The sequence below is a fragment of the Cynocephalus volans genome, chromosome 8 (genome assembly GCF_027409185.1).
Source record: "Cynocephalus volans isolate mCynVol1 chromosome 8, mCynVol1.pri, whole genome shotgun sequence".
NCBI classification, from domain to species: Eukaryota; Metazoa; Chordata; class Mammalia; order Dermoptera; family Cynocephalidae; genus Cynocephalus; species Cynocephalus volans.
In genome coordinates this window covers 103,525,056-103,539,576 of record NC_084467.1, presented here as the reverse complement: position 1 = coordinate 103,539,576, position 14,521 = coordinate 103,525,056, and the positions used below count along the sequence as shown (strand labels likewise).

At 43.8% G+C, this 14,521-nt stretch overlaps 1 protein-coding gene and 1 pseudogene across 2 annotated transcripts in view; both read right to left on the bottom strand.

Moving 5' to 3' along the window:
- Positions 1–1,311: 1,311 nt before the first annotated feature.
- Positions 1,312–14,521, bottom strand: part of CD101 (CD101 molecule) — a 30,839-nt gene continuing 17,629 nt past the window's right edge. For both annotated transcript variants that reach the window (XM_063106841.1, XM_063106842.1), the window contains exons 7-9: positions 13,583–13,993; positions 10,322–10,717; positions 1,312–1,553 (exon numbers count right to left, since the gene is read on the bottom strand). In XM_063106841.1, the coding sequence (XP_062962911.1) occupies positions 1,312–1,553; positions 10,322–10,717; positions 13,583–13,993 (1,049 nt within the window). The remainder of the gene's footprint in view (positions 1,554–10,321; positions 10,718–13,582; positions 13,994–14,521) is intronic.
- Positions 6,494–7,194, bottom strand: LOC134383269 (acyl-protein thioesterase 1-like; annotated as a pseudogene).

Genomic DNA, 14,521 nt, shown 5'->3' with positions numbered 1-14,521 from the left:
AATAAATGTGTTGACATGTTTAAGGAAACATTTGGAGTATTTCAAATGAGGCTATAAAGGGAGATGAATTTAAGGAACTGGTAGGTCTATAGTGGGATTCTCATAGCCACCAATAATCCCCTTGCAAAGGAACTAATTATGTTTGAAGCGGACATGTGTGCCTGATAAAATAATTAAAAATAAATTGCTCTCCTTGGAAATGCAAATTACCAAGTGTTAAAGCAACCCTGTTGGTCACATGGATAATAAATAGATGTGTTTTCTCAAGTCTGTTAGGTGGCACTGATTGATTTCCAATTCTGGGTACAACAGGACCTGAGCAGCTTTTGAAAGAAAAGTGAGGGGACCTCAGGCCCAGTGGGGACAGTTGTTGAAAACCTTACACCATGAGCCCCCGACTCTTCCAGGCCAAGAATAGGGGACCCTGAGGAGCCAGACTTGACCTGCTGCCTCCCTTGAAGTCCTAGCTCTGCTAGAACAGGAGAGGATGGTGGCACTGTTAACCCTTCCTCCTCCAGATAACCACCACAGCCCTTTCCTTCTACCCAGAGCTGCCAGGTCAAAGAAAATAAGGCATTGGCCAAGCACCGGGAGCCAGGCCTTTGGGGCGGGGGGGGGAAGAAGGGGAGTTTTGAGGCCTTGCGGGGCTGACTGGAGCACTGCTTCATGAAACAAAAAAAGAGTTTTTCCTCAGCAATTACTTACTAAGTTTTATAAAACAAAGAACAAACAAAAAACCCACAAACTCTGGCTACAAAATATTCTATCATTTTGTCAAAGAACCCAAACTAATTAAGCACCTATTACACAGAGCACGCTCTTGAGTGGGCATTTGTAGATGGGATGCGGGAAGAAAAATGGACTTCTGTCTTGAAGGAAGTTACATTCTTGTTGGAGAGGCAGGTAAAGGAAAAGCATATTCCAATTCCTTTTGGCTTGCTGACATCAGGCCCTTTTCTCCACCTCCTAAATCTAGAGGAAGCAGATGAGCTAGAACCTGTGTGTCTGGGCCACTCCAGGGCTCTGCCAGGGATCTCAGTTAATCCTCCCGAGGCTGTGCGAGAAGAGGGACCTGAACCTCCAGGAGGCATGGTTAATGTAAATGGGGATGATGCTACCTAGCTCCTAGGGGACGCCAGGGGTGGATGAAGGGATACACAAACACACACGCAACAGTGTCTGGCTCTACGTAGGTTCAGTCATTGTTCTCTTGGATTTCGAAGTCACTTGCTGGAGGCCACAGACACAGTGATGGTCAGTCCAACTGAAAAGTCCCCCACTCCATCCACTGCTGCAGGTACCTCTCAGGATTCAATTGCCTTCATCTTCCTCTTCATCGTCCCGGCCGTTTGTGATCCTGCCTCCAGCCCCTTTCGAGTCCACCCAGAGAGCTTTTTCTTTTTGTGCATTGAAACTCAGTGTTGACAGCCTCCTGGTCTTCCAGAATAAGCAGAGGAGGGAAATGAGCAGAAGAATGAACAGGACAAAGGGACAGGTGAGTAGGAAATAGAGCAAAGGTGCTGAGGAACAGATCCTGGAAGGAAACGTGGGCTCTGTAACAAAAGGGGGAAAATAAAGAGAATAAGTAGCCTCCAACTTACATGTACTCATCAACTGTAAACGCTTCTGGGATTTATTGTTACCGGCAAATATACATAAAAATAATGGGGCCAAATAGCAATAGGCCCCTAAATCACATGGGAAGAGCAGAGGACAGAGAGCGGGAGGAGAGGACTCCAGGAACGCAGCTCTTCTGATGCAACCCCCCTTGCCTGGCAATTTCCAGCCACTGGAGGTTCCAGTGACCTACTTAAAACAGCCCAAATGAAAAACCAAAAAGAAAACCCTTCCTTTAATCTTCTTTCCTCAGAAAAGATATCTATAATTCAACCCTTATTCTCAACTGTGTTGCTGGTCCTGAATTTTTAACTGAGTTATTCCCACTGCTGCTTCTCAAACACACATGCTGCACTGTCCTGTGACAACTGCACCCACAGTGAGCAACACCTTCCCTCCCAACCCAAGCCTGGCTGGAGCTCTCGGCTGGTCCCCCATCCTCAGCACCCTCCATTCACTCCTTTCCTGTGCTCTTCTGACTGTCGCTGCTGCCCGGCACACTCCCTGCACCTAATCCTCAGGGTCCTTCTGGCCTAGCTGGGACCACACTTCCTCTCCCAGCTCATCCTACCTCACCTGAGCTCAGTTCTTCTCTGCTACCTGCTTCTCACACAGCCCTGTGTGTAGGCCTCTCAATCCCCTTTCACAACCTCCTTTGTTTCATTACAGTTGCTATGTCTGAGAGTTCCAATTGTTTCCACATCCCTTACAGTGCCTAGCACATGTGCTCAATAACTTTTGCTGATCTGAGTTAAATTGGATTGACTACAACCACATGGGCAAAAGATACTATACAAAGGCATGCTGAAGCATACGATCATCTGGCAGCTGCAGTCTGCTGGGAAGCACTATCAGCAGACAAACACAGAGCACGCACAAGCAGCCAGAGTAGCCAGGGAAGCAGAGGCAGAGAGGACTGCAAACACCACCGGTTCCAGGAAACAGGGCCCTGAGCTACTGCTCAAACGATGGTCTACAGTCTTTTGAAGCAGAAAGACACATGCTTAAAGAGATACCAGCTACTAAATGTAGTCTTCCAACTACATTTATTTATAACACATTTGAAAGCAGAGCTATTCTGAAAAATCTGATGCTAACAGTAGCTGTGCTTTTATCAGAAAATTGTAATGACATAAGCAATTTCTCCTTCAAAAAAAAAAAAAAAGGATTCATGAAATTATAGACTCTTAGAGATGAAAACAGGTTTAGAGGTCATTTTGACCGACCTCCTTCTGCAAGAATTCCATTTTTGGCATTGCTGATGCATTTTACATGTTGAAGAATGTCTCTTTGATGGAAGTCAAGAAAGAATCTAGACATTCGTTCAACTCCTGCGTTGTGAGCTGTTTGAGGGTAGAGGCTGTGTTATGTGCTTTCTTATCTTGTGCAGCACTTTGTCTGTAGGGCCTCAATGGTTCCTGATGAATGAATCAGCTACAGGGATGCATTCCGCACATGAACCCAGCGATGGCTGCCGTCATGTTATACAAAGTAAAGATCATCACTGAACATTAGGCTGGCACCTCTGAACAGGGCTGGCAAAGAGTTGCAGGGGTTTGGGATCTAGATTTTGTCTGGTCTCATTTGTAGTCTCCATCCTAAAGTTGGTTTTTGTTTTTAAAAGGTGAATAATGATAAAGCTAGATTTTGAATTTGCTACCATCCCTGCTCCACATCTTATCTGAACCCTCTCCCAAATAATCCTGCTTGACTACAGTTACTCTCCCAGGTCTTATCTGAGTACATTTGAAGGCATGTGGTTAGGAGGTGGCATAGACTGCAATGCTGAAAAAGAATGGAGCCACAGTATCCAGGTGTTAAGAGCCCTGGCCATGGGCCTTTGTGCACAGAGTAGTGAATGAGCACCTGCTGTGTCTCAAAGAGAGCTGGGTTCAAAACCTCACTCTTCAGCTTACTATTATTGACATTGGATAAGTTCCTTATCCTTTCAAATCATTAGTTTCCTCATCAACCAAATAGGATAACAATAATTTCTGGAGTTGTGATGAGATCATGCATAATACAGCATTTAACATATTGCCAAGAGCATTTGATGAGCCAGCAGGTGATAAATATTAGCTAGAATGCTACTAAGAAAGCTAGAAAAATCACAGGCAACTTTCTCCTGAGAGACCAGACAGAGAACAGGGCCAGAGCCTGCTGATTCCTCACACAGGGACAGAGGCTTGGCCATGTTCCTCCACAGGCTCCCTCTCTCCCTTAGGTCTCTGTCTCCTCCGTCCCCAGATCTCTGACCAATTCAGCCAAGAGTCATATGATAACTTAGGAGGCTGTGGCTTCCTTTTCTAGTCGAGGAATCAGAGAACTGTGAGCTGAGTCTGCGGTACCCACGTATCGCAGTTGCCAGGATGCTGGTGTGATGCTGGTGAGATGCGCCCGGCACACAGGAGGCAGAAAGAAATCTGGTACTCGGCTTTCTGCCACTGAGACTCTAACCTTCAGCGTGAAGGGCCTGCCAGAGGGCTTGACTATCTTAGAGGGGAGGAGGCGGCTCCTCACAGAGCAATCTGCCATCAAAGGACGGGGAAGAGAGCTCTTCACAGTGCTGAATTGGCCAACAGCTAGCAACTGTCAGCTCCAGTGCTTCTAAATTACCTCTCCTGGGAGGGCAGTGTTTGCTCTGGATCCCATAATCACCCTTTCCCATCATCTGCCTTTCACTCATATCTGGATTAGAATTAGTGACATTGAAAACCATTAAGGTTTGGCATTTTGAATCAATCCAAATAAGTATCCAATGCTCAAAGTACAAGGCCTGCAAAACAGAGCCAAAAGTGTAATGAGAATACTTCATCATGAGGTTTAGTTTATCACTTGCTTCCACCCACAGCTAAACACAGCACGAGGAGCACTCGTTTTTGATATTACCAGAAATACTGACTTCAGAAGAAGAGAGAGATGGGATAATGAGGGGGCTACCAACTCCTCCCCCCGCCCAATCCACAACTTAGGCAACTGACCATACCACGTGTAGACATATGGGACAGTTGGTTCCTGCCAAAAGATAAACGCAAGGTCAGGTAACCTGATAACAAGTGCATCCCAGAATAAGTGGGCCCCTGACAGCATCCTGTTTCAACACAGCTGAAGACTCGTGTGCTCATTCTTTCATCAAGCATTTGTTGAATGCTAACTGTTAGGCCTGCTGGAGGCCTGGGAAGCACAGATGGATGGCATAGCCCCTCCAGAAGCTTCAGTGTGGTAAGGACACATATCTCCTTTAAGGATCTACCTTCTAAATAGATCCTTACCCAAATAAAACCTAGGAAATAGTAACAAGCACCACACTGCTATAAATAATCCAGTCCCCACAAAGCCTTATCGCCTGGCCTACCAATTAATCATAGAGAATTTTCTAGAATCAGACATTTATGTCTAGGGTCTGAGGATGAGGTAGAGACTCAGGCAGGTGTAGTTCCTGCCCTGGCTTAGTCACTGGTAAGAAAGTTAGAGAAGAAAAGGCAGGGTCCGTTCCCCGAGGAAAGGCCTCAACTTTTCTGCCTTTACTTGAGCCACGTGCTCCACAGTTCTACTGTGTAGTCCTAAAACTAACCCAACCTGGGATGGCCAGGAAGAGAGGGTGGAAAATCATTTAAAAAGTGAGTATTGGTGGCATATTATATTTGACCTGGATTTTGTTAACACAGAGAACTGGTGCTCACCAGCAGTGCAGTTCCACTGTGATTCGGTAAATATTTGCGTATCACCAATGAGTCAGGTGCTGTGCTAGTGCTGAGAAGGGGACACTTGTAGTCTTTGCCCTCTCAGGGAGTATAGTCCAGCAGCGCCAACAGATGTTAGACAGGTAATTGCAGGTGTGATGGCTAAGAGAATAAGGTAAGTCTCTGAGGAAGTGGAAGTTAAGTTGTTAGGTGAAGGATTAGTTGATGTTGACCAGGGAAGGACAGCCTGGAGCATTCCAGTGAGGAGGTGGCACATGCATGCAGGATGCTGGACTGTCAGTCATATCTACTCTTCTACGCTGCACCTTCTCCTTCCACTGGCTCTTTCCCCTCCATGACGTAAACGTGCTCAAGTCCCTACTACCTTCAAACCAAAACAGAAAAAAGTGAAACTAAAACATTTTCACTTATATCTTGCCATTTGTAATCATCTTCTCTCTTTCCCTTTATATCAAAGCTTGCAAAAGAGTATTTTGTACTTACTATGGCCGCTTTCTTACCCCTCAACCCACTGCAGTCTGACTTCTCTGTTACTTTTCTGTAGTTGTCTATATTGTCAAATCAAATGGATACTAACTTTCCCATTCTTACCTCCTTTTTTTTTTTTGAAGAGAGCATTATTACTCTTCATTGACACTTAAAAGCATTATGTCTATTATTAGGAATAATGTAATACCACCTCATTCTTATTATATATTGCAATCATCTATGTAATCATCTATGTAAATACATATATAAAAATACAAACACTGCACGGTGACTAAGCAATTTTGGAATAAATCCAAGACTGAGTCACAGCATGCGTAAATCATTTATATTTTAACTGCTCATTTATACCTGAACAAATTTTCATTAAGCACATTAGTAATCTTCAAATGATGTAATAGAAAATCTGGTTGCAGTATTTTATTATTTTGTTGAATTACATTTGAGAAAAGTAGCCAGCTGCTTCACCTATTTTAATACTAGTCTACTCTGGATCATATACAAATAACATGTATAGAAACTTAAAAGATAATAAATTCCCCATGAGAAGACATTATTTAGTCTGTGTCATTGGCGTGTATTTGCAAAACATTTTAACACTGCAAACATTAGAATTTTTGAGACTAAGCAGGGGAAAGGTTTATACTCCACTACGATGGTGCTGGTGTACTTCTACACAAGGCCTCTTAGTGACGTTGCTCGATTGGAGGTAGGGACTTTTCAATGAACTGCTTGACATCTGTTATTCCCTGTTGACATGAACTGTGCATCATGCCTTCATAAGTTTTAAAGGTTACATTGGCTGGATGTACCAGTGTTTCCAGTTTTGCAACAGTAAGAGAACCAAACATTAGGGGAACTAAAGGGTCACAATGTCCATGGCACTGGAGAATAGAAATATCTCTATTAGTGCCACTGACAGGACCCTGTGGAGAGGAAGCCCCAAATGGGAGCCAGCAGCTGGGTGCAGTGACACTTGCCAGTTTCTGCCATGTGGTAAGAGCAGTACATAAAGATAAGCTCCTCCCTGAGAAAATGCTCCCAAAACAAGGGTGTTAGAAGGAATGCCACTCTTTATCTCTTGATCTATCAGAGCTTTTACATTTTCTGCTGCCTGTTTAATTCCAGGTTCACCCTCCTGTGAATCTGGTGAAAGCCTAATAATATCAAGCCAAGAAGGCAGAGCCATGTTCCTATTTAACATAATGGGCATAACTGGTGCATGAGGGCAGATATATGTGATATGTAGACTTCTGATACCTGCAAAGGCTTCTGCCCATCTGTGCCAGGTATATCCCTATCCATGAAGGACAATCACTGTGGTGGTAGCCTTCTGGGCAGTGGGCACAATGTTGGGGAGTGGAGAAGACCTGTTATTGCTGCACATGCACCTGCTCTGCAGACAGTGTGTCACAAGCAGAAGGGACAGCGGGTGCCTGGCTACAGCCCAAGGGCATGTGAGCGGCAAATCCCCCATTCTTTTTTTTTTTTTTTTTTTAAAGAAGATGACTGGTAAGGGGATCTTAACCCTTGACTTGGTGTTGTCAGCACCACGCTCACCCAATGAGCTAACTGGCCATCCCTATATGGGATCTGAACCCATGGCCTTGGTGTTATCAGCACCACACTCTCCCGAGTGAGCCATGGGCCAGCCCCAAATCCCCCATTCTTATGTCAATCTTTGAAACAGTGAGTCTCTTGACTCTCCCTACCCTTTCAATACCCTCTCTGTCTGTGGTTTCTATGATACCACCAAACCCTGGTTGTCCTCCTGCTCTATTCCTTTCAGTCTCCTTCTACACAGGCTTCCCTGCTCCACTCGCCGCCCCCTACCCATTATGGTGGTATATCTCAAGGGCCCATCCTTGAGCATCATTATTGTCTATAAATTGATGACTTCTAATCTATAACTCTGGTACAGACACCATTTAGAAGTCCTGATGTCTACTGGACAGATCTTCCTCGATAACTCACAAGTACTCCAAGCTCAATTCCAGCCCAACTTACTCAAACAGGAACTAATCCTCCCCTCCAAACTTCTCTCATGGACTGCCTTGCTTGTAAATAGCCCCACTATCCACCTAAGCCAGAATGCAGACATTAATCTTTGATCCTTCCCTCTGTTCATTTACACTTCACGTACATCTAATCAGTCTCTAAATCCTGAAGATTACACTTCCTCATATCTAATACCTGCTGTTTTCCTAGTTCTCACTGGCACTGCCTTAACTCAGGCCTTCATCTTGTCTCACCTGGGTTCCTGCAGTTTCAAACAGTTCTCCCTGCTCTGCCTGCCTCCCCTCCAATTCATCTTTAATATTGCTCCCAGTGGGAACTTTCTAAAATGCAAATCTGATGATGTCACTCCCCCGCTTGAACTTTTTCAATGACATCTGTCATTTTCAACTGTCATGATAAAGTTCACCTTCCTTAGTTGTATACATTGGACACATTTGAGACTCGTACCTTTCCCACCTCCCTAGTCTTATCTCTTACCTTCGTACCACATAGATGGCAGTTTCTGTTATCCTCAACTATGAGAATCTCCCAACATGAAGTTTCACATCTTATTATCATCTCACATACCCTTTCCTTTTCTAAAATACATTTCTTTCTTTTCACAGGCCTCATACTCTGGGGAACCTTCCCAGATCTCCTCCTCACCCAGCCCTGCCTCAGTTGTTTCCCATCCTGGAAATACTTCTTTGATGACACCTATCACATTGGACTTGACTTCCTCACAAGACTCTAAGCTCTGTGGGAACACTCTGTCACACAGATTTTTGTGTCTTCAGAACCTCGTATAATTATTTATCGAGCAAATTAAAATATTTTATCACATAGATGGATATATGCATATGGATATATGTATGTACATACGTGTGTGTGGATGTGTGTGTGTGTGTGTGTGTGTGTGCGCGTGCGCGCACATGTGTAGCATGTCTGTAGGCATGAGGGGGAAAGGAGTTAACATTTGCTGAGCACTGATAATGTGCCAGGGACTGTACTAGATACTTTATACAGATTTACATTATGATCCTCATTTGATGAGAAAGCTGAGGCTCCCAGAAGTAACCAGGGTAGCTGGTAGGTGGTAGAGCTGTGATCTGAGCCTAGGCTTGTCTGATTCCAGTCCTTGGGGTTTTTCATCACCCCACACTGCTTCCCAAATACCAGAAAGGAACAGCCAGGTGGAGGAACCCACGTGCTATATATATATTACAGGGGTTTTCTTGGGAATCCTAGACTTTAGTAACACTGAATACCCTCAGTTTGTCATGGCATAAGTGTTTGAGATTTTTCAATTCTGAAGAATACAAAGCCCTCTCAATTTCTAGTGTTTTCTTTCCAAGTTCATCTTTTAAACATTTTACACCTGTTTACAAGGATTCCACAAATATTAATATACATGCTGTGAAGGATCTCATTTACCTCAGAGGAGATGTGCTTTTTAGTCATAGACTATATACTTTTTACAGTTATTGCCTATTTATTCTAGTGCATAAACTGTTGATTCTACAGAGCCTATGAATTCTAGTGGGAAAACATATATGGAATGTGCTCAGGGGTGTGGGACTTCCTATAATTGATAGAATGGAAGAAAGGCTAGCAAGAAAAAAAATACCCATGGCTCACTCGGGAGAGTGCAGTGCTGATAACACCAAGGCCACGGGTTCGGATCTCTACCTAGGGATGGCCGGTTGGCTCACTGGGTGAGCGTGGTGCTGACAACACCAAGTCAAGGGTTGAAATCCCCTTACCGGTCATCTTTTAAAAGAAAAAAAAAATGTTTTATTTTTTATACATTATAGGCCTGGCTGAGCACTAGCTGAGTGGGACAACCCTCGCTCACAGAGAAGGGTCACCCTTTGGCCAACAGTCTTCAAGTAGCTGCCCTCCTCTTTGGAGCCTATAAACAACTTCTGCAGGGCACCCTTATTTCCCCGATGCCATTCAAGGTACAGTCAGAAGAGGCATACAAATGACCATCATCACCAAAATCTGAGCAGTTTGTTGAGTACAGAGAGGCAAGGAGGTTGGTGGCTTATTCATTGAGAAAAGTTTTTTTGGTTTAGTTTAGTTTTTTTGTCTGTTTTTCTTTTTTGATTCAGGGAGCATTTAGATGTAGCTGATTTTGATTCAATCAGATCAAAATGTGAAGCCATCATTTCCCTATTCCTCATTTCCACTCCCACTGAAGATCAGCATTCCAAGATGAGAGGGTCAGCCAAGAGGTAAGAATGTCTACCTCACCCATTATTTGGTTACTTAAAGGGACATAATGTTGATGGCTTTTTTTGTTCAGTAGGGGAAGAGAGGAATAGGTCAGATGCCCCTGATGTTCAAGTATCTATGTGAAAACCTCACGTACACCTTGTTTGTTCAAATGAGTTACTACTGAGAGAGATAGCAAAGTCACCTTCTTCAGGGAACCCATAGCTGGGAGGGAAAGCATAAGAAGAGAGCTAAATATTCTCCTGACCATGAGTGCATGGTAATTAACCCCTAGGTACCTGAAGGCTGCACCGTGAGCACGATACGCTGTGACTCATCTGATGCTTGGTTGACCCACTTGCTTGAGTGTCCATGCAGCTGCCACTCAGCCACCCTGCACCAATATATTCCAGCATCCTCCATCTCCACCTGGTGAAGCTTCAGGACAAAGTCTGTAGGGGATGAACGGTAGCAGTGCAGGGGCCTCCTGAGCCCCTCTTCACCATACTCCAGCAGGCCATCATGCTGCAGATGCACCAGCATTTCACTTCTAGAGTTTTCTCTGTTCCTGTACCACATCACAGAGTACAGGGAGGCTGAGTTGCCTGAACTCTCCAGGCTGCAGCGGATGGCCACATCTCTGTGCTCGGTAGCATTTTCTGTCTGGTACACTTTGGAGATGCGTATCTTACTTCCTAGAAAATTAAATGGCAGCAAGTTAGAGGAGAATGCGGACTTTCAGATTGGACACCTCCTCGGAAAAATCTACTTTTCTTTTCTTTTCTTTTTTTTTTGAAGATGACCGGTAAGGGGATCTTAACCCTTGACTTGGTGTTGTCAGCACCACGCTCACCCAGTGAGCTTACCAGCCATCCCTCTATGGGATCTGAACCCATGGCTTCGGTGTTATCAGCACCACACTCTCCCAAGTGAGCCACGGGCCAGCCCTGAAAAATCTACTTTTCACTGAGGAGGTCCCATCTTGTATTCTGTAGACATCAGACCCTTCACCTTTAACACTTTTCCTTGATTCCTGTGCTTCTTTCACATTTGCCAGAACATTGTCTGCTATGAATCACACCAACCACCTTACCTCTTACCTGCTGGGCCCTGTCATTGAAAACCACCCAGATTTGTGGGGCCCTCTGCCATGTTGCATCTACTTCTCCTTGGTTAACTTCCTCCTGTACTTCCCAGAGTGGCTATTCAAAACTTTCAGCACTCCCTCAGGTCTTGTATCCCACCACTACCCTGCATTCTTAGCAAATTCCACCCAGATATTATCTAGGGTGTAGACATGGAGAGAATGAAGAGGCTATCTGAGAGACTGAATATTTTGATTCAAGTGTTAGAATACTACCCAAGGGAATTATTTAATTTATTGGATTAGATTAAGCTTTAAATAGATTTTGACATTTATTTTTTCTTCTCCCTGCTAACCAGCAGGTGAAGACTTGGAATGGCAGCCAGAATAGTTACAAACAAAATAAAGAAATTGTAGTGTGCATTAGATTTTCAGCTCCGCTATACATGCATTTATTAATCTTTCTTTTTTTCCCTGCTGTACTAATGTATTCTTTAAAAAAGAAAGACTTGATTTTAATACTACTTAACAATGTGTTAAAAAAAAAAAAAAAAAGTAGCCAGGCAGGCCTCTGTGTTAATACAGTTGTACACTCTAATTAATCTATCTTTAAAAGAACAACTTTGTCTGATCTTGAACTCTTTTTTACTTACCATCTTTACTCTCTTCTTCATGGAGAAACATGTGAAATACTAGTTTATAGGATACTGTTGATGTTTCCTTGCCTCAAATTACTACTTACTTTACTGCAATCTGGCTTCCAGTTCCAACACAATACTTGGTCAGGGCCCCATTTCCAAGCCCGAGGGACCCTCCAGTCTTTCTCTCTCTCTCTCTCTCTCTTTCTCACTCTCTCTCTCTTTTTTTTTTTTTTTTGTCCTCTTTGTGGTTTTTCCACTCAAGTCTATTTTCTTCTTGAAATTCTCTCCTCTTTTGACCTCAGAGAAAATTTCCTTCCAACAGTTCTGACCAGTCCTTCTCAGCATCTTCCTGGGAACTCTTTCTTAACCGATTCCCTAACCTAGAGAGCACAACTGACCACCCATAATCACACGTAGCCCACAGATAGGTTTTGTTTGACGCCCTTGGCATTTTAAAAGAATTTTAATTAGTTGCAAACTTTCTCAAATTGGGAGATGTCACCAAAAAAAGATTTTAGGCATCTCTTGACATACAAAAATATCTGACAACACTGAGCCCACATTCCTACATGGGAAGTACTGTCTTGAGCTAAGAAGTGGCATGTTCCTTAAAAGGGGCATGTGGATACTGTCAAGATTTTGGCTTGGACAACTGGGAGGCAGGGGTGCCAGTCACACAGATGGGGAATGCAGAAGTATGAATGAGTCTTGTGCGATGGCAGAGATGATAAATGCAATCTGGGGCATGCTGAGTGTGAGGGTCTCTGGGGATTCAAGTAGAAATGTACAGCAGGCAATTGGGTATAAAGGCCTGGAGCTCAGGAGATCGGGGCTAAGCATCACAGAATAAGAAGAAAAATGGGCCCAGGATCTATCCCTGAGGAAGACATACAGTTAGCAGGGACAGGGAGAGGGGATTGAAGAACAGGGAGAAGGGAAGTAGAGGGGCAAGGGCAGATCCTCGTGCTAAGCTACTATTTTGCCCCTACTGCCCCAACAAGCTGTGAGCTCCTAAAGGGCAAGAGATGTACCTCATTTATCTTTGTATTCCCACTGCCTAATACAAAGTAATGTTCAGTTATAATCTTATTTTTTTTATGTTACCTTAAAAATATATTCTAAGCACCAAATTAGATCGACTAATTTGCATTGTGCTGCTGGATCTTGGGCAGTTCAAACCTTAGCTGTGACATTCATTGAATTTTAATCAACATTGGAGGTGACCTAACCAATGCCGTGAGACCTAATCATCCTCGCCCACATTTACACAGCAGCACTCAGACCAGCGTGAGTGGGTGGAACTTCCATTACATTTTTAAAGATCTCCTGAGGAAGAGGAGATTCCCTCTGTAAGCCATTCCAACAGTTAACTACTCTTATTTGCCTTATGTTTAGGCAGCTAAATGTTGAGAAGCAATTTCTCCACACATCCCCATAGAGCTGTACACTTTCTGTTCACAGTGGGAGAAATATGCTTGGTATTACTCTTTCTCTGCCAAATTACAGCAGAGCCCCACTAGAATGACACAGCTTGTTATTACAGAGATCTGGAGATACGGTACCCTGGGTAGCAGCATAGACCAGGCTGCTGGGCTGATAAACAAACCAGTCAAAAAGATCTTGTTCCCACCCAAGCTCCTCGAAACCTCAGGTTGATTCAACTTAAGTGACCTCCTCTCCTCTGGTGGGCTACGGGGTCCTGCAGTCATTGTAGGTGGATACTATTCCTATGAGTCTAGGTCCTATTTTTCACTTCCATATAATCACCCCATAGAACAGCTGCCTGAGAGAAAATCCTACAGAAAGACACGTAAGAATACACCTACAAGGCTCACCTGTGGGCTTGAGTTTCAATTCTGTCAGTCCTGACTTCTCTCCTCCAAGCTTACGCCAAGTGCCATTTGTAGACAAGAGCCATTCCTCCACAGCACAGTGATATTTGCCCTGATCACGGTCTTCCACGTTCAGAATGTGTAGCTGAAACAAGTATTGGGAAACTTTCTCGATGTGAAATTTTTGTTTTCTCTGTGGGGTGTGAAATTCATCTCCATATTTTACAATACTGTTTTGGTCCATTTCCAGGATCTTCAGCCAGGATGAATTAATGTAAATAGGAGAAAAGTACCAAATAATGGCTAACTGAAGGTTTCCAAAGGACCGGGACAAGATGTTACATTCTATATCTGTGTTGGAGTTGACAGAGACTTCTTGGACTCGGCTGCTTGAATCCACTCTTAGCTTGCTCTCTAAATTAAAAGATGGAAAGAGTTAATTTGCTAGAAAATAGAATTTTAAGGTAGAAGGGCTATTAGAGGTCAACGAGGGCAACACCTCTGACAGCCATCCTATGTGTGGTTCCCTCTACAGCAGCCCCACTAACCGTTCATTCCGCCTTTGAACAACTCACAACATGACAGAGCAGCCCACTCCATGTTTACACAGCTTGGCCACTAGAGAATTCTTTCTGATACCAAGTTGAATCGTATCTCTTCATAACTTCCAGCCACTGGTCCTAGTTCTATCCTGGCTGGAAGGGGAATGGCAGAGGAGGTGTCATACAGAAAAGCCCAGTCTCTTTTACACATGGAACTGCTTCAGTATTCAAGCACAGACATGTCTTCTATAGTATTTCATGCATAAACTAAAAGAAAGTGGCCCTATTAATATTTTGTTTGTGTGTTCACTAACTATCCAGAGTACTTGTGGATTCACTATTTGCCCAATGCTAGTTATATTTGCCTTCAAACATGGGTAAACAAAAGGAAGTTGTACCT